This window comes from Punica granatum, chromosome 3 (assembly GCF_007655135.1).
Source record: "Punica granatum isolate Tunisia-2019 chromosome 3, ASM765513v2, whole genome shotgun sequence".
NCBI lineage: Eukaryota > Viridiplantae > Streptophyta > Magnoliopsida > Myrtales > Lythraceae > Punica > Punica granatum.
The window spans coordinates 2,329,154-2,353,398 of record NC_045129.1 but is presented as its reverse complement, the minus strand read 5'-3'; the positions used below and the strand labels follow the sequence as shown (position 1 = coordinate 2,353,398).

Below are 24,245 nucleotides of genomic sequence, written 5' to 3'. Positions count from 1 at the left end.
ATCTTCTTCTCAAGGGGGCGATGGCCGAAGGGGTTGCACACTTGACACCGATCCGCTTCCCTTTCTCTCTCGAGCATTCTAAAAAAAAAAAACCGGTTGGAAGCAGCTAGGACGGCAATGGAGCTTGCGGGGAGTTCACGGCATCGGAGCTCATCAATGGCTCTTGTGGCTCGTCTTTCTGTTTCACGTTATGAGCTGACCAAATTGTTCTTTCATGCTCGTTCCGATGAGCTCCAGAGATTGACACCATGGATGGGAGGGGGGAGGGCAATGGCTGGCTGAAGCCCCTACCCATCGTCCTTCAATGAAAAGAAAACGAAAAAACAATAAAATGCACTTCAGCGGATGCCGTCCATTTTTCACGGAGACTGACGAAAGGCCCATTTAATATACACTTAATATGTTAATGTTCAATTTGATGTAAAAAAAAATTATTGATGTCAGATTTGATGTAACATGCATCTCTCGATAATCAAATAATTAATTTACTCTATATATAATTGGAGTTTTTACCACATATATCTTATGGTTTCACCTTTTGCTCAAATCTATCGTATGCTTTTAAAAGTATCAAAAATATCTCATGATTTACATTTTTTTTTCAAAATCTATCCATTCATTATATCTTCTATCAACATTTAACGGTCTTGTCACTGTGGTCCTTTTATCCGAGATAGATTTGAGAAAAAATTAAAACCATAAGATAGATTTGAGAAAATGATTAAAACCATATGATATATTTGAGAAAAAAATTAAAACCGTGGGATAGATTTTGAGTCTACTCACGTTAACGAAAAATATAATGGTTGAATAGATTTGGAAAAAGAAAGGGTAAATCATGAGATATTTTTGACACTTTTAAAAGTATAGGATAGATTTGAACAAAATGGTGAAACCATATGGTATATGGTGTAATTTACACTATATAATTACTGGCATTAAATCTACAAAATTTGGTTGCTTACTATTGAAATTGTACGCTCAAAACTCACAATCATAAATTAATATAATAAAATTATAGAGACACAAATCATGCAACACACGTGGTCATTCAACTAGTATATATATATACTAATAAGATTAAAAGTTATCTATAATTATCAAAAGATGGCGTACCGCAATGACGCATGTAAGTGATTCCAAGTTTGATACTCGATAGAATTACTCATGCTCATTTATCAGTTATTTATATTATCAAAGATGGTGTAGCACAACGGCGCATGTTTGATAACCAAAAAGTTCTAAATTCGATACTAGTTGGGGACTATTCGTGTCCCTTTCTTAGCTATTAGGATTAAAAAGAAAAAAGATATCCCAGCCACATAATGTGTTCTTGTTGATAAACTGCAAACTTGATATAAATGGATTTTACATGCAATTTACAGCTCGAATCCTGTTAAAAATATCTCATCGTCAAAATTAATTAACTGACATTCAAACAAGAATTAATTTTTCATGAGAATATCTCCTGAATTAAAAAAAATGAAAAGGAAATGTTGATAATCCAAATCTCCATTTTCTTTATAAAATACGGTCCCCTTCTCTATCTATACACATATGTTATTATTCCCATAATTAGATTGCCTTCTCTCAAATATTTTAATTAACCAAAAGGCATGCATCACGTAGTATATATCATCATCCCACCATTGAAGATTCTCATCGGAAGGTCATCACCATGTGGGGTGCGAAACGACGACAGCTTGACTCGTAGCTGCTTCGAGGCTCACATGTAATGAACGATAATATATTATAATCTGTAATAACAACAACGATCGCCACGGCGACATGCATAAAGAAATTCAGTCTCAATATATATGATATATTGGAGATTTAATCAGAAGAATCTTGACAACCATTTTTTATCTCTTTCTTTAGCTCCTTGATTTCAACCGTGTGTATGATGTTAAATTATTTGTATTAATTGGTGGATGATGATTCTTTCATACATACATACATATGTATATACGGGATCCGACTCAACTTTCAACTTAAAAACTTGACCTGATAAATTGTGAAGCTCAATTCCATATAAACTATTCTATTTTCTTTTATGCTTCCGATGTGGGATTAACTTTTTATATTCCCAACACCCGCCCTCACGTGGCACCGTGTGGTCTTTCTCATGATTTTGCATACACGTGCCACCTGAACCTTAACTGCCCGCCCTCAACAACTTACCTCAAGCCGGTCTCTCCTCTCTTCTGGACTTAGACTTTAACTACCTCGAGCTAGACTTCTTCTTCCACACTTGGGCGAGGGGGATCAATGACTACGAGCCGAACTTCTACTTCCGAACTCTTCACTGGCGTGGTGTGGGCTCCTGCGCATACGCGCCTCCAGGATCATTACCATGGGCTCTGATACCATTTTAAATTTTCATTTGGACTTATACGAGCTTGGACTCAACTTTCAACTTAAAAACTCGATATATATATATATATATATATGATTATTTCCCATCCAAATGAGAAGGTATTCTTATTCTATTGAATAAAATTAAATCTACTAACCAATGTGAATTGGTTCAAGAGATTTTGCGTTTGTTCCGTTTAAATAAGGTCTCGTGTTCGAGTCTTTGTACGAAAAATCTATGCTGATAGAATTTTATCATTTAATGGACCAACTCGGCTCGACTGGATTAGTCGGGATTGAATTGGGCTTCTGAATACTTGAGTTCACGTCGAAAAATTAATTCTACTAACTCTAATATTGACTTATCATGACGACAAAGTACTTTTAATCTCAAACTCCTGCAATACTGTTATGTATTTTTTTAAGCTGGTGGTATACAACGATCGAGTTTTTTAAGAAAATAAAATGCCCTTTTTTTTTCTTTTTCTTTTTTCGAGTAAGTTGTAGGGAGAAGGGATGATTCATTCATGGATCCATCGATGTCCTTGATCAGAAAATGACAGGAGACAATGATGTCTCGTGGGTCGGATTAATGCTCGATCCAGATTTTAATTTCAAACCATTTGCCCAATTATTCATGTTATTCCACCAATTCGTTGGCCATATTATAAGCTGAAATAATTGAAAAAAATATTCCCCCACTCCAAGTCTCGGTTCTTGGAAGCTTTCCTAGCTAGCTAGGAAGTTATCGTGGCATTATTCCAAAACGTACTTAGTCTCTTCTTCTGGCAAGGGAGAAGAGACGTTTGAGCTTTCATGATAAACTCAGCCTCTTCATGCATGATTTGTCAAACCCTAACAACTAATCAGCACATCACGAGCAAGCAGAAAAGACATCAACTTTTTTTTAAAAAAAAATAAAACGTCCCTGCTTTTATTGAACCACAACAACTTCCTAGAACTCTCCGAGGATCAAGACAATCAATTTTATTGTTTTGCTCTCTCTTTTCTTTTCTTTTTTTGCCCTTTAGAAGAAAGATAAAATTAAAAGAGAAAATAATAATGATAATAGGAAACTACTATTCATTGTCGCCCCCAATTTGTTAGGACGTGGAAGCAATAATTGACTTGGTTGAAATGATCATGAAAGAGAGTTGTATGATTAAATTAGTTACGTCCACATTATTATAATAATAATAATAATTATTATTATTATTTATTTCATAACGTGGGTGTTTGGATTTCGTCCAATTAATCCTACAGTCCACGTGTGTACCCTCATCTGCAAGCCCACGAGATATATCAATCTGACCACATGCTGTGCATGTGACTCAATGACGAGTATTCTCGTACATAATTTCTGAGTGATTATTATTATTATTATTATTACTACTATTACAACAACAGCAACATTGTAAGCAAAAATCAAAAACCTCTCAACAGAAGATGAGCACTTGCGTTTCAAAGTTGAATTTCGTGTGTATGTGTATGTGTGCGAGACAGATTTCAAATCTTTGTGATGTTATTGTGTGTGTGTGTATGCACAATCGGCTTGAACAAAGCTTGAACACTCCATGTCCAACTGAGGGAGGCTTATTTGGGTTGCAAGTAGACATTTCTAAATCTCTTTCAATTACTAATCTCATCAATGGCATCGTTGTCTTATGTGATACTTCAAATCACAATACCAATTATATGTGTGTATATATATATATATATTAGTCGATCCTTAAGCAGAACCTTTATGTATATGTATGTTGCATCTCAAAGCATCAGTGGATAATATATATATATATATATATATATGTACAGAGGGTTCTTTATTATAATTTTTGGAATTAGTCACACACAATAATTGCTTGTACGCGACACATTATTTTTAAACACAATTGTTTTAATTTCAACCAGAAGACCTTACATCTATCGGGAAGGAAACATTTTTTATAATAACCCGAGCATTGCACGTACTATTTATAAAAATTCATGAGTTGCAAGCAAGAGTGGGTGCCCAGGACACAACACATATGTTTTCTCTCCTATCCGCTTTCCACTGATTCTGCCCTTTTTCTGTCAAATCAAAGCTCTTACTGCTTCACTGTTCGTCCAACTTCTAAGTCGAATGCATAATGTGAAAACAGCTTTTGAGACCGAGAGAGCCGACCACGTTGCAAAATTACATGTATATATATGGAGATTCATCCAAAAAAAATATATATATATATATATATATATATATGAAGTCATCAAAATGTAAATGACTAGCACACATTCGAAATATTATTGCGCCAGCTATGGGGTCACATGTGAACTCTCAACGCTAATCAACTAAGTAAGGAGATTCCAGTATACTTACATCCACTCTTCACTGGTAAAATAAAAATCACTTTTGATTTTATTTTCATTGATAAGGCTTTCGCTTTCTTAAGCTTATATAGATCCTTCGTTATATATAAGAAAAAGGCAAGACACGTATATTTTCGATATGTATTATGAAAGACAAGTGAATTTTTACTAAAAGAGGTCGAATCGGTCGGTGTACTAGTACTAAAAGATAAAGCTATTTCCGACGTATATTTCCTGATAGACGGCAGAGAGAGACATCTCTTACGTTAGCCAACCAAGAGACTGCTGCTGGATATGTCTGGGTGGGAGCCACTGTCGAAGGTGGCCAATCATGAGACGGCTTATGGGGCGGCAGGAGTCAAAGTTTGTCTTCAAATGGGGGGATCTTGGAGTTGGCGTGTCTTTCGAAATTCTCTTTCTCATGCCTTTTTAGTTCTGCTGGGGAAGGGTTTATTTGCTGGGGTGCGCTTTTAGTTGAGTTGACATGCGCTAAAACCTAAGTTACAAATGTACACCAAGGGTTTAGGCCCCGCATGGATATATCCGAAGAAATTACGTACTAAGGCCGAGCGTGAATGGCTGATGGCAAGAATTTGATTCGCTCGAGAGGTGATGAATTAATTAATATAAGCGCAAATTATGCTAGACTTTACCTGATTTTTACACCAATCAAGAATTTACAAATTATCAACATATCAATTAAATCCCGTCACTAATTCTTCCTTAATTTCCTTTCTGGTAAGACAGGAGTCTGACTCTTGTTTTGCCTCTCCTATTTTTCTCTCATGCCGACGCTTCTTCGGAACGTCGATATCAAAAGACTGAGATCTACATGGATTGATAGTTTAAGAACTGTTTCTCCTAGTTTTTCCTATGTCGTTTACGAAGGAGGATCCATCCGATTGTATCCGATCTTGTAATTACTATTTTTTGAGCATTTTGTCATGTCCTCTTTTGAGTAATGAATGACTTTTCATTACTCCCTAGAAGAAGAAGGAAAAAAAAAAAACCAGAGTCTAACGCTCCTATGGGCTGTGGCAAAATCCCAACCCTGCACCCAAGAATTTGAAAGAATTCTATGGTCGGTCAACGACCCCTAGATGCTGAAGGTGTCTTCGGTTGATCTTATATTTCCGACAGGGTGAAGATGATGGAGTTAGTCCATAAATTTTCCTTCCTTTTGTCGTATTCCACTCAAAGAGTTGAAGGGAGATAGTGTTTAATGCTGTATTTGATTTCAAAGTAAAATTTTAAAATCAGATTTTAATTTTGAAAAAGAGTGATATAAATAGGGTCCACCCTTTGACTTTGTATGCGTTATTTTGTTTTGTTGTGAAAAAAAGTGGTATAAATGGGATTCACTCTTTGACTTTGTATGAGTTATTTTATTTTATTATGAATAGAATTAGGTTAAAGTTGTAATTTTAAAATCACATTTGCAAACCAAACAAGTCCCCCCCTCCCGAAGATGGAGGTGAGCCCTAGCTAGTTTGGTTGGGGGCTATCTTATTTTCCTTTCGAACACCTTGGTTGCCCACTTCCGTGATGACTTTAATTAGTAGAACATCTAAAAATTGACAATACCAAAATAATAGTATGTTACTCCATTGTATCTTTCCTTCTTCTTTTTTTCCTTTTTTTCGGTGGATTTTTTTTTCTTTTAAAGTAAAACATCTTCTTCATAAAAAAAAAATGAAAACGGGCCCTTCTGATTTAGGGGGCGAGTTGGGACGATTTCCCCACTCGCTTCCTCCTTCTTCTTCTTTTTTTTCCTTCTCCTCTTTTTTATTTTTAATTTTTAATTTTTTTTCCCTTTTTGCATTTTAAATTCAATATGAAAAAGATATCACGTAATTCGATTGATGCATTATGCCAAAAGATCCGATCATAATGTTGATGCGTTACACCTTTTAGTAATTTCAAATTCGATTCCAATAAGGTTCTACGTAATTCGGTCGACGCATTACGCCAAATGATCCGATCATTAGGTCGAAATGTTATGGCTTTTTAGTATTTTCAAATCTAAATGTGTTATGCCGAAAGATCATCTCTTAAGATTGACGCGCTATGCCTTTTTAGTGATTTCATATTCGACCCAATAAAGTTCCAAGCGATTCGGTCGACGTATTGCGCAAAATGATCCGATCGTTACGTCAAAAATTACGACTTTTAGTGTTTTTAAATCTAACCCGAATAAGGTACCATGTAATCCGGTCGACGTGTTAGACCAAATGATTTGATTGATAGATTACATCGCTACGTCTTTTTCAAATCTATCATGAATAAGGTACCACATAATTCGGTCAATATGTTACACTAAATGATCCGATCATAATCTTTTTTATCATTTTTTGCAATTTTCATTTTTTAAAATCCGCTCCCCTTTTTTTAAGGCTTTCAAATCCTATCCGAATAAGGTACCGCATAATCCGATCACAGGTTGTCAACCGTAAGGTCGGCGCATTACACCTTTTTAGCATTTCTAGATCTGATTGCAATAAGGTCCACATAATTCAGTCGATACATTACGCCAAATTATCTAATTGTTAGGTCACAAGTTACGACTTTTAGTGTTTTCAAATATGACCCGAATAAGGTACCTTGTAATCCGATCAATTTATTAGGCCAAATGATTTTATCGTTATAGTCGACTAATTCCAAAAAATACTTTTGTCCCAATTTTAATATAGAAAATTAAAAAAAAAAACTCAAACTAGAAGAACTAGATATACAAATTACAATATATGTAATATTTTTTTAATTTTAGCTTATGAATGCGGTGTCCCTTTTTTCTTATTTTCCTCTCTTGTCCAATATGATATATGTGTCGATATGATAACATGACAACATCTTGAAAATAAAGATTATTTACTATTAATGAGAGGTTATAGTTTTATTATTAGTTTTAGTTATATATTGTATTGATTATTACACAAAATGATTATGACGAATCAAAAAATTGAAGAAAAGTTTCTAACCGGCAGCACCGTATGGGCGGGCGCTAGTCTGTTTTACAAGCTTTGTCAAAAAAAAAAAGGTATGAATAAGGTCGCCTTCAATGAAGACAAACCTGTACATATTTTTTCTCGCTTTGATGGACAGATAGTTAATCAAAATGCAGGGCATGAAGACGAAGAAAATTAGTAATATAAAGGCTCCGTGATAATGATATACTCGTTATTGACACCTTAATACTAAATGTATTGAGGCCGATAATGATATGTGTATTTTAATATATATATTTGTATAGGTAATTTACATGCATAATTAATTATGTATATATATTTACCAATTTATATAATGATGGTATTCCCATATATATATGTTATATGTTGTGTATATAATGATGATTTACATGAATTCTCTAAAAGTCATTATAAGATAATGGTCTCCGATCAGTAATTCCATTTCCAGGACTGGTAAATGACCTCATGAAGGAAAAGAACGTGGTTGAAAACGTCATGGAAAATCCTCACTTCCTTCATTACAGTGAGGTGATTAAGATTAAGATTAAACTATCAATTTGGTTGTCAAATATTTAAATTGCCATCATTTTAATATATATTCAAAAAAAATTATCAATAAAATGGTCTAACATTGTCGATCCTGTTATACAAAATATTCCGTTCAATTCATTGACAAAATCATGATGAGAATCTTCAACCAAAAAAAAAATCATGATGGGAATCCTACATTGAGGTTGACGGTGCCTCATGGCGCTTTGAAAACCAACAAACACGTGACATGTGAAAATGAAATTATTTTCAAAATAACAAAAACAAAAAAAAACAAAAAAAAAAAGAGAAAGAAAAACAACTAGGGACAGATGGTGGGTCTCCCCATCAGGCGCCAGCACCTCTCCTCCTCACAGGAGAGGTCGTTGGAGGCGTCATGGACATCAATACGCGAGGTTGCCAAAGTCGAAAGACAGATTGGCCGGTGATTGACGGGGGGTTGTGTTGGGGGTGGGGTTGCATATCGGGAAGCTCCCCTCGAACCATCGCTCCCAACGGGCGAGGATGATGATATCAAATGGTCGGTTACGTAAAAAAAACCTATCATTGAGGAGCTGAGGATTTTCATAATAAGTTTACGTGACAATTCTTTATTGAAAAAGAGATAAGATTAAATAATTATATATATATATATATATTAGATAGCTAATAAGCATGAAGTTTCTAATTGACACGTTAGCTCTATGTAATTAGTTCCTGCAGATATTATACCTAACTCAATTAGCTATTTGGTTCTTTTTAATCTATTTGGTTTGATTATAAATTAATCGATATCCATTCATTGCGCAATAATTTATATCAAAAATAGATAATCAACAAGATATGACACATAAATGGATATAAAAAAAAAGATTTGTAAAAAACTATACTTAGTATCAAACAATATAACAAGCACCTGCAAATTGTAAGTGAAAGTTAAAATGGCAAAAAAATACTCATTCTTAGAAAATTAGAAAAACTTATAAAATATAGAAAGCCAAGCATAATGTAACATGTATATAGGTGAGGTACCTAAGTGAGAATATTACGTAAGATGTTATTGTGGATGAAAAAGATGTATAAAATGAGATTTAAATTATTGATAAAGTTATTTAATTATCTATGACTCTATACAAATTATATGAATAAATATTCAAAATTCGTTGAATGTTATAGGAATAAAATGTAGTGAAAGTTCTTTTAACTGTAATTGAAAGATTGATTCAACTTGAAGTTGAGGGTTTTTATAATTTGACTTACCTGACGCTAAAACGTATTGCCCTCCGATTTTTATATATTTAGGAATCATATACATATTACAACAAAATAGTTGTCAAGCATAAACTCTACAAGAGTAGTACATGCAGCCTGTACGCTAGCTAGGACCCAATATTTTGTTTCCAACAATTCGTCGAGCAAGAAAATCAAGACATAATTGTATGGCATTAGAACCAAATATATGCATGTGTCTGGTCTAATGGAACCACATGATAAGTGAGTCGTAGACGTCTCTTCGCATTGTGAAAAGAAGAGAACGGGATTTACCATTTAGCTCTTTTGATTTCTGCGAAGAAATGACATGATCCCCCGAGTGGACACGTATCTACTGCTTTTTATCACTTGCAATTAAATTTGGCCAAAAAAAATATATTTTACGCGCATATAAATGAGGTTTTTTTTTTTTTTTGCGAAGAAACGAGCTGAAGCCCAAAATAAATACAAAAATTGAATAGTATAGTAACAGGGCGAAGAGACCCAATAGAATTGACTAAAAGAAGCAGCTCAAACCGATAGGCGGACTATCGAGTATGTGCAAGTCCTAGAAGAGATGCAATGCCCAACGAGCCAACTAGTTAGCGCACCTATTCTTTTCAACACTATAATAAGTGGAGAATTTCAAATTGTCAATCATGTTTGAGAGAACCCCCTTAACTCAGCCAACAATGTGTTTGCGAAACCAGGGGTAGATAATTTCCAGTGTCATAAAATATCATCAAAAGAAAATTAGAATTTTTCCTGATCCTAAATGAAATAATAAATTGGGATTAATACGAAAATGAACGTATATTTAGGACACTTAATTCGGATAGGATAAGTCCTAACAACCTCAGAAAAGGATAGCTCCTGTTGTCTCCCTCCTTTCCAGTGTTGAGCTCAGTCGTCCAGCTTTTGCCTACTAATCATGCCCTTTTCTCCTTTTTCATTTTTCTTTTTTTCTTTTTTTCCCTTTATTAGTAAACATATTTCCAATTAATTAATTAATTAATAGTGGTGCTCTCTTCTATATAAATACGCAATTGCTCCTCTCCTTTCTCACAAACCTGCCTAAATTCTCGCTCAATACTACCCACACTACCATTCATTTCCATGGCCATCAATAGCTCGGGAGAATCATTCAACAAGGTTAATTTTGCCACCCCAAGGAGCTTTGCCACCACCTTCAGGTCCCATGCCAAGGAGACCCTATTCCCCGACGATCCCTTCAAGGAATTCAAGAACGAGAAGCCCCTCAAGAAGGCATTGCAGTACTTCGTCCCGATATTCGAGTGGCTCCCCAAGTACAACTTGAGCCTGTTCCGATATGACTTCCTTGCCGGCATCACGATCACTAGCCTTGCCATCCCCCAGGGCATCAGTTATGCCAAGCTCGCGAATGTCCCTCCCATCATTGGCCTTTGTAAGTTTCATGAATCACAATACTTGACCGGACTGACTTGATTTGTTCGTCAATGTTGTCATTTGATTCAACCAATGATTATATGATGGATAATGCCCTAATGGAAGTTATTGATAATTATTGACTGTTTTATTCAAGGCCGTCCTTTAATTCTTCCGATGTATGTAATGCAGATTCCAGCTTCGTTCCACCCCTTATTTATGCCATATTTGGGAGCTCGAAACACATCGCCATCGGCACGGTGGCGGCTGCTTCACTGCTTATTGCGGCCATGATCGAAGAAAAGGTCTCTTATGACGATAACCCGTCGCTATATGTCCATCTGGTCTTCACAGCTACGCTCTTCACCGGCATTTTTCAATCACTCCTGGGAATTTTCAGGTAATTAGAAGAAAAGTAAAGCCATATACCATTTATGTGCGTGTGTTGATGCACAAGGCCGAAGATAAGATTCATATTGTAACCAAAGATGGCAAATATGATGATTAATATATTCTTAATTATAAATTAAAAACTTTGTCTTATAAGTCAATCCCATTTGGCAACACAAAATTTTTTTAACTCTACCTCACTCTGCTCCACTTATCTTCAATTGAACAACACAATTATTACTTTTTTTTTCATTTTTTTAACCATTCAATTCAATTTTTAATACTAAATTTTCTCAACTATTCATTACTTTTTTCACATTTTTTTCTCTTAATTTAACAACACAATCATTACAAACCAATTAAAACTAAAATTCAACTCTACTCAACTCTAAAACCAAACACAAATTTTGGATATGGAAAAGCTTTTCGGATAAATTCAACCATATATGGAAAAGCTTTTCGAATAAATTATCATATAATAACCTGACAAATTGTGTTGTATTTGTAAATATTGATTGGTGGAATGAAAGAAACGAACGCCTTATCCCAAAAAAGAAAAAAATTGACAAATTTGACTGGTCAGCATGTCGAAAATAAATATGAAAATGGACTCTGTATATTTGATAATTAATTATGTTGATTTTCTTTTTTTGGGGGGCAGGTTGGGAATATTGGTGGATTTTCTGTCACACTCCACCATAATAGGGTTTATGAGTGGGACTGCGATCATAATATGTCTGCAGCAACTGAAGGGCATATTTGGATTGACACATTTCACTACCAAAACCGATCTGATCTCCGTAATGCATGCAGTTTTCAGCCACAGAAATGAGGTACCCAATTTTTCAATTAATTCTATTTTCCTCCTCATTTCTTTTCTATTCCTTTTTTGGCTTGATCGGATATTCGACTTAGGGGAAAGAAAGCAACATCTCTCTCGCTTTCATTTCTTTTCGAGATTTGATGTGTTTCATGAACATGTAATTATTATAAATGTAGTCATTCCAAGACGTCCAAAAAATTGACCAACTATATGAAGAAAGTACGAGGCATGACAAGACTCCGAGAAAAGAATATGCATGATTTGTTCCATTCCATTCCACAAAATCCTGAAATAATCCCCTTAAATTACGAAGTTAATTCATATAATTGAGATTAGATTTACTTTAGGGGTTTAGTGCTTGAGACTTGCAATAAATAATTCCAAAAGTCACAAAAAGCTATTGTAAAAAATAATTATATTATATACTGAATGGAATATTAAGAGTGCGTTTGGATTTAGAGTTGAGTTGAGTTTTGGTTTTAATTGGTTTATAATGATTGTATTGTTAAATTATGAGAAAAAGTGTGAAAAAATAATAAATAATTGAGAAAAAGTAATGATTAAGTAATGATTATGTTGTTGAATTGTGAAAAAGTAATGAATAGTTGAGAGAATTTAATATTAAAAATTGAATTGAATGGTTAAAAAAATTTAAAAAATGAAAAAAAGTAATGATTATGATATTGAATTGAAGATAAATGGAATTGAGTTGAGTTGAGTTAAAAAAATTTTAAAAAACAAACACACCTTAAAATTATTTCACTACACATGATTCTGAATTCGGAATAATATTTGGATATTTCAAATCACCAACTATATAAGATTAATGATCAAAGAAGATCTAAATGAGAGATTATCATAAATGAAACGATTCGTTTCTTGCAAAGTGATGTGACCAAAACACAACCTGATCATGTCTTTCTCTCATATTGTCTTTGAGGATAAAACAAGATAATTGTCTTTTTCTTCCTTTTTTATATATTTATTAAGATTCTTTTTGGCTCAGAAAAATTCAAAGAAAAAATTAATTTGTCTACCTTATATGCATATAATCAAAAGCGAAAAAAAAAAAAAAAGAAGAGCAAATGACTGATGATTTTATGTGGTGGGGTTAATTTCTTTTTTGGCAGTGGAGATGGGAATCCGCGGTTGTAGGAATTTGCTTCCTTGCTTTCCTCCTCTTCACTCGGTATTTGGTGAGATCTCTCTCCCCCGCTCCGTCCACATATCTTTACTGCATAATTACATCACCTAATTCATTTGACTGAGTAAATTAAGAAACCATCGTTTTAGCTTGTTGATGAGTTTGATTTAAATGATCTCCAGTCGATTAGATCTAATCACCAATTAAGTAAATTTCCTTTTTCCTAATGTTGGACTAGGCAATTGACTTAAGAGAGTGTAGTTGCGCTAGTACCAAACGACCTTCACTCGGAAAAGAAAAATAAATTGTATGGCCCAGGTAGCATTTCTTTTCCTCTTCGACCAACCTAAAATACATTAACGATTATGTTACATAAAGTTGATGTAGCATTAGCAATTAAATAATAACCAAAAGTTTATTCAATTTCAAGAAGGCATTTTTGAATATAAAAAGGAAAAAGTGGTAGCTGCTAAAAGTTATTATATGTGAACAATTTGACCGGTTCTTAACTTTGTTTTCTCATTTGATCATGGGATAAACACTGAATTACTTATATATAAAATAGTTAATACATCTAAATACTAATTGTTCCTTTATGATAATTATTTATGCATGGGCAACTAATTAAGGACGTGGAGGATGATTAATGTTTAATTTGCAGAGGAAGAGGAACCCAAGGCTATTTTGGGTGTCGGCTATAGCCCCAATGGTGACGGTCATAGTTGGAGGCGTGTTTGCTTATTTCGCACATGTCGAAAAACATGGCATCCAAATTGTAAGTTCCGTTGTCATCATGTTTTTGTCCTCCTTAGCTCGATCGGTTGACTGCATAACCTGATCGGGAGGAGTACACAATTGCAAGTTCACATCATAAAAATTATATATATGACAATATAACGTCTGACGTTATAAAATCGTTTTTGAGAATATATAAAAAATAAAATTCAATATATCACTTTCATCTGCACCTGACGAAATGTCGAGGACCACGTAAATTTCCGACAAATCATCTCTTGCATCGTCGCGGGGCACGCAGTGGGATTTGCTTACTTACGCAACTAAAACTAAACTACTTCAAGGAATTCCATGCAGTTGGTCAGGATTTGGCTTGAAACTTCGACACAATTCTTATCATTTACTAATTCGACTTCTTGTTGCAATTTGGATATTGATTTTTTCCTACCAAAAAAAAAGATATTTTATACTTAATCTCAATGAACCACAGTACACGCGGAGTAATGGTGACATATGCACCTTTCATTCTCTTGAATTAAATTTCATATTAAATATTAGCCGTAAGCCTTTACATTTTTGCATCCTATATTATATTATATATATATCTAAATATATCTGTGTGCGTGTGTTTGTGAAAAATGATATATACACATGCATATGGGACCGGGTGGTATGTTTTTGTTCTTGTTAATTATTTTATGTGTAGGGCTTAATTTTTTACTATTTGTCCTCTCATGCGTTAATTTTTAATGCATTAATTTATTGTAATTATAATTCTGATCCTTCTTTTTTTTTTTTCGTTTAATTCTATATCAGGTGGGCCACTTGAAGAAAGGGTTAAATCCTCCTTCAATTCAATATCTGAACTTCGATTCCCAATACCTACCCGTGACCCTGAAAGCTGGAATCATCTCTGGAATTTTGGCCTTGGCAGTATGAGCACCCGACTGCACTGATTAATTTTAAATTCTTTTATTGTCGACCAATTATTTTGCAATTAAACAATTTTAATTATTTGCAGGAAGGGATAGCAATAGGGAGGAGCTTTGCAATAATGAGAAATTATCAGACGGATGGGAACAAGGAGATGATTGCTTTTGGATTCATGAACATCGTCGGATCTTTCACTTCTTGCTACCTCACCACCGGTACATACAAGTCACACCCCATACTTTCTTACGTTTGAGAATTGCACCCTCAACTTCGAAGTTTTTAACCGACTAGGTTCGTGGAATTAATTAGTTTCTCCTATTTAATAGGTCCATTCTCGAAGTCGGCCGTGAACTTCAACGCCGGGTGCCGGACGGCGATGTCGAACATTGTGATGGCAGTGTGCATGATGCTCACGTTGTTGTTCCTGGCCCCCCTGTTCAGCTACACCCCGCTGGTGGCCCTGTCTGCCATCATAATGACCGCGATGTTTGGGTTGATAGAGTACGAGGAAGCTTACAGGCTCTTCAAGGTCGACAAGTTCGACTTCTGCATCTGCATGGCTGCCTTCTTTGGGGTCACCTTCATCAGCATGGACGTCGGGCTCATGATGTCTGTGAGTGTTCCATCTTTTCTTTAATGCATTGTTATAAGCCATATACGTTCAAAATCAAATACCACAATATATATGGAATTCTGAGATTTTGAATTCAATTCTCATCATGCCTTTGTTCCCCTTCACTTCAGGTGGGTTTATCAGTGATTAGGGCACTTCTCTACGTAGCTAGGCCTGCCACGTGTAAGCTCGGAAATGTCCCAGATTCTATCCTTTTCAGGGACATAGAGCAGTATCCAGGTTCAAATGAGATTCCTGGCATGTTGATTCTTCAATTGGGATCCCCTATTTATTTTGCAAACTGTGCCTACATCAAAGAGAGGCAAGACTCCAACTGTCAGCACAATTTTTTCTATCGAATACCCTTTCAAATAAAAAAAGGTGCTTCCATCTTCATTTTTCATGAATATTGAAGTGATCTTGAAGTTCGATTTGGCCCCTTTTTTATCAGGGTTTGGAGGTGGATCAGGGAGGAAAACGGCATTTCGAACTCCAAAGAAAACGTAGTTGAGCATCTGCTCCTAGATTTTGGAGGTACATTCCGAATACATTCGATGTATTTAAGGGGTCTGATCGTGTCAAAAATTGTCAATCTCTTTCTATCACATTTGCCACACAAGGGAAGAGTCGGGAAGGGTTGGACCAACATAGAGAGGCCCATCACATATTGGATAAATGGGCCATAAGTTGTTTTGAATTAATATTCATTTCAATGATGGACCTAAACCCGTAGACTTTTGAAGCCCAATACGGCCTAAATGTAAAGCTGGATTTGTTCCAAATCCTCGCCTGAACCATTACATGGAACCAAAGGGCATCAGCAGATATCTTAATCGTATATATGGATATTTTTGCCAGCGTTGTTCTGATATCAGTTGTGCTCTTCCGCAGGGGTGACAGCAATCGATATCGCAGGGCTCGAGACGTTGCAAGAGCTTAAGAATAGCTTGGATTCGAACGAGATCAAGGTATTAAGATATCCAATCCTAATTTTCCAATTTATTGTTCAAGATAAAAGATCCTTCTCTCAACTTCATCAGCTCGACGTCAACTAGCAGTAGCTGAAGTGATAGTTACAGGCCGATAGGACCAACCTATTGCAGATTCATCACTAGCAGACAATGCTAATGCCATGCATCCCTTCGTGCGTTTTGCAGGTTTCAATCATAAATCCAAGGATCGAGGTGATGGAGAAGATGATCTTGTCAAAGTTCATGGAGAGGGTTGGGAAGGAATCCTTCTTCTTATCGATCGAAGATGCAGTAGAGGCATGTAGATTCTCGATGCACCACGAACCAAAAGCAATGAATGGCTTCTCAGGGAACCTGGAGGCTCCCTAGACTGAGGCGATGCTCTAGTACGTGGAGGTAATGCTGTTAATAGATTTAGCTTTGAGGTTGCACCGAGTGGTTAAGAGTTTGAGCCAGAGTAATAGAAATGGTCGGACGCAGTTTCGATCAGATAGGCATATAATTTGCCTGTACCTTCGGATTTAACTGTAAAATTTCACAAATTCTACAAGGAACCGAAATGATACGATCTCGCCAGCAATTACAGGATGCAACAGAATGACTGTTGTGCAACGTGCATACTGCAAATGAGATGAACACGTCAATACAATTCAAGTCAATACATCTGAAGAATACAACCCAATAGACAGTGCAGTAGATTTGTATACTCTGTTGCACAAGTTCGACTTTCCGACATAATCCCCTGACAATAGCAAGTGAACAAAGTTCCATTCGAATCGGAGTTTCCAAATAAAATGGCGAACTGGGAAAGAACTTCCATGAAAAATGTTCTAAAACGAACAGACAGACAGAGCTTAAGTTCGAGTGTTCGTTCCACTTACAAGCTCTAGAATTTCTGAGATAGCAATCCTGCTGGCTACAGAAACCCGAAAAGAGCTCTCTTTTCCAGTACAATTCTTCCGCCTCTTCAGGGAAATGAACTCGAAAAAACAACATAAGCTTCGCGTTTTCTTTTGTTCTCCTTAGCCGGTGATCATGGTTCCGGTCCCTTCGTCGGTCATGATCTCGAGAAGCAAGGAATGCGGAACCCGCCCGTCGATGATGCTAGCGGTCCGAACACCCTGAGCAAGAGACCTCACGCAGCAATTCACCTTAGGGATCATACCGCCAGCGATCTTCCCTTCATCCACCATCCTCTTCACGCCCTTGATGTCGATCTCCTTCACGAGGCTCCCTGGGTCGTCCCGCTGCCCGAGGATGCCAGGCACATCTGTCAGCAGGATGAGCTTCTCGGCCCCGAGGGCTGCAGCCAGCTCCCCAGCCGCTGTGTCCGCATTGATGTTATACTTCTGTCCCTTCTCGTCCATAGAGACAGAGGCTATCACGGGGATGAAGCCTTGGTCGGTGAGGTGGCGGAGCACCGAGGGCTCCACCCTAGCGACCTCCCCCACAAAGCCGAGGCGGGCGGCGTCGGGACCCGGACGGGCGGTGAAAAGGCCGCCGTCGAGGCCCGAGAGGCCGACAGCGGTGGCTCCCGCCTGCGAAATGAGGGAGACAAGGTCCTTGTTGACGCTGCCGACGAGGACCATGGAGACGACCTCCATGGTGGCGGCGTCGGTGACGCGTAGGCCGTCGATGAACTCGGGGCGAATCCCAAGGAGGGTCAGCATGGAGTTGATCTCTGGGCCGCCGCCGTGGACAAGGACGGGGCGGAGGCCGACACAGGAGAGGAGGACGAGGTCGTTAACCACGGAGGCCCGGAGGTGCTCGGACTTCATGGCGGCGCCACCGTACTTGACCACAATGGTCTTGCCGCGGAACTTCTGGATGAAGGGGAGGGACTCGGACAGAACATCGACCCGGAACTGGCCCTGAAGCCGCGGCTCAGCGGCGGCGGAGGAGGAGGAGTTAGTGACGACGAGGGAGGACGGGCCGCGGCGGGTCTTGAGGGGGGAAGGGAAGGTGAGGGGGCGGAGGGAGCGCCTCGACGGGCCTCTGAGGAGAGGCGGAGACAGGCGAGGCAGAGTGGGGTTAGGGTTTTTAGCGGCAAGCATTTCCGTCTCTCTCTGTCTCTCTCAGTAGCTGCGCTGAGTGAGTCTGATCCGTCTCCCTCTCACTCTCTCTCTCTCTCTCATGAGAACGAGAAAAGAACTATTTTGGTTTTTTATTTTCTTTTTATTACTTTTTGGAAGTGGTGATATATATTTTTTTTTAAGTAAGAAAAGAAATGGTGATTTTTTTTAGCTGGAGAAAATTGCACCGTACAATTTGGCTCATCATCTTTCTTTACACTGTAGTACAAATTACTTCAATTTCATCATATATCATAAAAAAAAATTAATGCCACAATAGCTTTCCATCTATATTTCGTCAAAAAAATAAAAGGAAAGTCAACGTGATGGGTTTTTTAGGAGCCTTGCATAAATTGCAACTTACGGGATCTAGAACAAATGAAATAGTTATGAAAAAAAGTATTCAAAGAAGTATTAAAATGAAAAATTCTAATCGATGAATAAATCCATAATTTTAAGAAAATTAAGAGGTATGGTGTATTTATTCTAACTTAATTAAATAAGTGTTTAAAATTTAGTGTATATTTGTTTGAACTTAAAATTAAGTGTTTAATTTTAAGCTCTAAAATTTTAAGTAATTAATAGAATAAGTGCTTAATAGAGCATGTCAATCTTATTCGATTAATGGTGAATTTCTGACTTATTTCACTCATCTAGGGCCTTTTTCATTTATTATACCAGTACCCTCAAAGGTTTATTGAGTTTGCAAATCAGTCCACCCCTCTTCCCCCAAACCTGAAGAGAGAGGGAGGAAAGGAGGCGTCACCCAGCCTACCGTCGATGATTCTGGGCGGTGATGGCCCCATCGCCGGCCACCACACCTCCAACGAGATTGCCTGGGTCTCTCAATCTCGCCGAAGGGGTGGTGGCCGACGACGGGGCCATTACCGCTCGGAATTTTTTGAGATCTCCTTCCCCCTCTATCTCTTCGGAGAGAGAGAGGGGGGACGAGATCGCGATTGCAGTGGATCGTCGTAAGCCACTACAGGCCAGGTGACGTCACCAACCATCATCGCCTGGAATCAGCGACTGTAGGTAGGGCGGCGGACCAACCCAACACCATCACCCCCCATCTCTTTTGGGGTTTGGGGAGAATAGGGGTGGATTGATATGCATGCATGAAAAAACTTTGAGGGCATCGATGCAATAAATGAAAAAATGGTCCCTCAGCTTAGCGAATTAAGTGAAGAAACAAGTAAAAAATTTCTACTTAATTGATTAAGTCGTGATTCATAGAATTTTTAACTTAACTTAATCAATTAAGTCAACTTAAATTGCATTTATCAAACAAATTGAATTAAATTAAGTGCTGAAAATTTAATTTCAGCATTTAATTTTGGTTATCAAACATAGTTACAAGTTAGTTATAAGGAAAAATGAATGAAAAAAATAGAGAAAGATGAGAGATGAGTGTCTAAATTACATAATCACTAAGTACAAAATCACTTAATGAAATAAGTAGAAAATTTTGACTTAATGAAATAAGTTATTTTTCAGTTATTGGTGCTATTTGCTCCTCACAAAACTTTTATCATCCTTATATATTTCATTCTTTAACTAATTAAATACTTAATTTTTAAGCACTTAATTTAACATACACTAGTTTATTGATATTGCATAAACTTAAAGTTCATCTAATAATTTTTTAAAAATTATATCTAAACTTAAAAAAGCTCAATTCAGTAAATCTTTCATAAAAATAATTAGGATGTTTTATCTAAAAATCTTTAGAGTAATAAATTTAATATATGGAATGTGAATAAGGATAAAATACAAACACTGAAGTTTAAAATTATAAAAGCTCTATTATTATTATTATTATTATTATTATTATTCCTGGAATAAAAGTAAGGATTTTAATTTTAATTTGTTAGAAATTAGACTAATAATTAAAATGATGTATATGAATGTATTTCATGAATTATTTTCTTATGAACTCTTCAGTTAATATTTTATATAATTCTGTGTCTGAAATTTACTACGTTAAATTATTATGTAAAAATACTTTTTGTATATCAATATTAACTACAAATCCATATGAATGAATGTTTTCATATTTTTCACCCAAAAAAAGTTTTTATATTTAATATCTTTTAATAATTTTTTTTTTTGTTTTTACAAAGTTCATTACCCTTCTGCACTACAAGACCTTAAACCCTACAGACCTTCCTGGCGGACCAACAATGAGGATCTTGCTCCGTTACACATGGAGGTCCCTCAGAAGGGTTTCCCGGAATCCTCCCATGGCAGTCGAATTCCCATTCCACGGCTTCAATTCCATCAGACCCATGTCGCAGTCCACCTCAATACCCAAGAAGCTCCTGAGGGTCCGCGACCACGGTTACGACAATTACATGGAAATCGAGAAGAAGGTCCGGAAAGTGCTCAAGTTCCAGTCTTTGATCCTCTCACAGCACAATCAGACCCTCCCCGTCTCCCGCCTCGACACCCTCGCCGGCCGGATTGGGTTCAAGAACCACGAGGCTGGCGCCTTCCTGCTCAAGTTCCCCCACGTCTTCGAGATTTACGAGCACCCTGTCCAGAGGGTTCTCTATTGTCGGCTGACCCGGAAGGCAATCCTACAGATTGAGCAAGAAAAACAGGCGCTGCAAGCTCAGGTCTTTCCCGACGCCGTGACCCGTCTGCGGAAGCTGTTGATGTTATCCAATATGGGTCGCCTCCGTCTCGAGCATGTGCGAATCGCACGGGCCGAGTTTGGGCTGCCCGATGACTTCGAGTACTCGGTAATTCTCAAGCACCCGCAGTTCTTTAAACTCTTCGATGCCGAGGAAACTAGGAAAAAGTACATTGGGCTTGTGGATAAGGATCCCGAATTAGCTGTCTGTGCTATAGAGAAAGTCAGGGAGAGGGAGTACAGAGAGAAGGGAACTGATGCTGAGGATGTCCGGTTCTCATTCCTAATCAACTTTCCGCCCGGGTTTAAGATAGGGAAGTATTACCGCATCGCAGTTTGGAAGTGGCAGCGGACACCCTATTGGTCCCCTTACGAGGATGTTTCGGGCTACGACTTGCGGTCCCTCGAGGCCCAAAAACGGATGGAAAAGAGGGCAGTCGCGACTATTCACGAGCTCTTATCCCTGACAGTTGAGAAGAAGATCACTCTGGAGAGGATTGCTCACTTCAGGCTTGCGATGAATCTCCCCAAGAAGTTGAAGGATTTCCTCCTTCAGCACCAGGGGATCTTTTACATATCGACGAGGGGTAATCATGGGAAGCTCCACACAGTGTTCCTCAGAGAAGCTTATAACAGGGGGGAGTTGATCAAGCCCAATAACCTGTACTTGGCACGGAGGAAGTTGGGTGAGTTGGTGTTATTGAGCCCGAGGAATGCAAGGGTTGACAGGGAGTTGGTTAGTTATAGACGAGATAGAGGGCACGATGATATCGAGCGGCTAAAGAGGGAGTATGTGGATAATGGACCAGAGAACCTGGGGCCCCATAATGCCATGGAGGGGCAGGCAGCTTCAGATTCGGACTTCAGTTGCGATGGTGAGTTTATGGACGAGGATAATGATTGTGAAGAAAGGTGAACAATGAGGATGGTGCTCGTGTGGCTGATTGACCGACCTTGGCGTGGCACGTGTTCACTCAAATTATAATTCGCGGACCTCTTGGACATCAAAGTCAAGATGCAACTGCAGAGAGATGAATTTGACCTCCCTTGAAAATTTGCATATGAGCTATTCCTTATGGGTGATTTATGCCTGAGGCTTGGTGATTGATTGATTATAGGCTAGAAGGGATTTGCTCTTACAAGCGCATTCCTTAGGAGTAATAATAAGTTGGCTGTCAAATAGCCCTCCTCAGTCCCTCATATATCGAGGAGAATAATGGGCCTTGTGGTAGCAATACATTGTGGTTCTCTTCTCCTCTCCAAACATTTTGGTTACAAATATGGGAGCAAATGTGTTATTCCACAGCAATTGGTTCACAAAGAAGTGTACGAGACATGTATGCAATTTCTGTTACACATGCTGTGCAGATTTGCACAAAGTTTGACGCCATATGCTCATGTACCTGATTCCATCAAGCAGAGCTGCAGAAGACTGTCATTGATTGTGGAGCTTGTCGGCATAAACTTTGAGTTTCCGCAGCTAATACCAATCAAATTCGCTGGCTACACAGTCGGCCTCACATTATAAAGCAGCTTTATTGAAGCAGGCCGCTCCTTCTCTGTTCAGCTCTGGTGATAGAGTTGAAGGAGCAGAATCTCCTTACGGCCGCTCCTGTTTTTGGATCCATCGGCTGCTCCACTCTTGCTTTTGGATCCATCTGCTGCTCCAATTACTTGAAGTACGGGTTTCATTTACACCGACCAAATGAGTATGGAGGACCCCATGGCTGAGGACTCAGTCCAGGCAATTGGAGCTTGTAATTGAGATTTTTGACTTGGCACGATTTAATGCCCATCAGTGATAATAGATAGTTTCTATCACTCGAAAAACTCTTTTTTTTTTGCCCTTTCTAAGTTTCATGTCTATCTCCCAGTTCGTTTACATGAGAAGAACTATTCTTGCAGGCTGTAAAAGCTTTATTTGATACTTGAACTTGTCTTGGTTTGGTTCTGGCATCTGCTAGCTCTTGGATTGCAGTGATCTCTTGTTAAGCAGCTGTTGCCCCGTTAAGCCTTAAAGCTTTGGCCGATAGACGAGATTTTCACCTGATTATAATTGTTCAAACTCATAGTATAGGGAGGTCAACAGCAATTCCGTCATTCTGCTTCTAAACCATTGCAGATATTCTGCCATTCTTTCCCCTTCTCGTCTTGAGCATTCCGACCCACCAGCTTCTGTTACTTTGGCAAATATCATATGTAATGTCCACTCGAGAATAGATGCGAAGAAATAGGCATTAGATATTACCCGACTTGGGCCATTGGAGCGATAACGTAATGATCAAGACTAATGCATCCAGTGACCCACAGCAAAAATGGATCGAATGATTCTTGTGGTTTAAACTGCTCGGCTTTCCATTACTCATTTTTCACCGCCCCCAAAAGCAAAAGAAAAACAAAACACGATAACGATGAAGACATTCTATCTCGTTCTGGAATCATAATCACTCTCTCTTTTTCTTTGGAAAGCACATGACCTCAGTAGAATTCAACACAACTCTTTAATTACTAAAGACAGAGTGGCCCTTAATGTCAAAACAATCAAGATAGGAATTTTTTTTTTAATGGATATAAGATAGGAGTTACTTGATACTGCGAAGAATTGCCCATTTCGGGGTAAATAATGGACAATTAATGATAGAATAAAATCCCATAATTCATCATCTCTCTTTTCAAGACACCATTTTTTTTTTTTTGGTAGTGAATGTTTTTCTCATATAAAAAGAACAAAAAAATATACAAGTTTTCAAGTTTTCTCCAATTTCATCAGGCAGATGCTATTACTACATTACACTTCAGCAGCTAACATAATACATTCTTGTTATTTCATACATTGTAAGTTGGAAATTTCCGATAAAACGCGGAACTCAAAGTTTAAACTACAGTAATGCAAAGTTTAGTACTTCCAAGGGGACGAAACATGATTGTGTTGGTCCTGATAAGCCTCCCGGTTCTGCAGTTTTGAGTCGGCTGAAGCAATTTTCTGCAATGATCAGGCCCAAGAAAATGGCTCTTAGAGTGAGCGTCTATACACCTACAAATGCTTTAACAATTAACAAGATAACGAATTTGCACATAG

At 37.6% G+C, this 24,245-nt stretch overlaps 3 protein-coding genes across 3 annotated transcripts; 2 read left to right on the top strand and 1 right to left on the bottom strand.

Moving 5' to 3' along the window:
• Window positions 1–10,498: 10,498 nt before the first annotated feature.
• LOC116198996 (probable sulfate transporter 3.5) lies at window positions 10,499–17,047 on the top strand. Its single transcript, XM_031529279.1, has 12 exons — window positions 10,499–10,869; window positions 11,043–11,250; window positions 11,902–12,073; window positions 13,194–13,259; window positions 13,869–13,982; window positions 14,759–14,875; window positions 14,964–15,090; window positions 15,202–15,488; window positions 15,620–15,810; window positions 15,940–16,022; window positions 16,380–16,456; window positions 16,646–17,047. Exons 1-12 carry the CDS (start codon window positions 10,560–10,562, stop codon window positions 16,826–16,828), a joined length of 1,935 nt encoding a protein of 644 aa, XP_031385139.1. The 5' UTR covers window positions 10,499–10,559; the 3' UTR covers window positions 16,829–17,047.
• A 30-nt stretch (window positions 17,048–17,077) lies between these two features.
• LOC116198998 (acetylglutamate kinase, chloroplastic) lies at window positions 17,078–18,610 on the bottom strand. The gene has a single exon (XM_031529282.1). It carries the CDS (start codon window positions 18,511–18,513, stop codon window positions 17,482–17,484), a length of 1,032 nt encoding a protein of 343 aa, XP_031385142.1. The 5' UTR covers window positions 18,514–18,610; the 3' UTR covers window positions 17,078–17,481.
• Window positions 18,611–20,665: 2,055 nt separating this feature from the next.
• On the top strand, window positions 20,666–23,158 carry LOC116198997 (protein ROOT PRIMORDIUM DEFECTIVE 1). The gene has a single exon (XM_031529281.1). It carries the CDS (start codon window positions 20,715–20,717, stop codon window positions 22,080–22,082), a length of 1,368 nt encoding a protein of 455 aa, XP_031385141.1. The 5' UTR covers window positions 20,666–20,714; the 3' UTR covers window positions 22,083–23,158.
• Window positions 23,159–24,245: the final 1,087 nt, after the last annotated feature.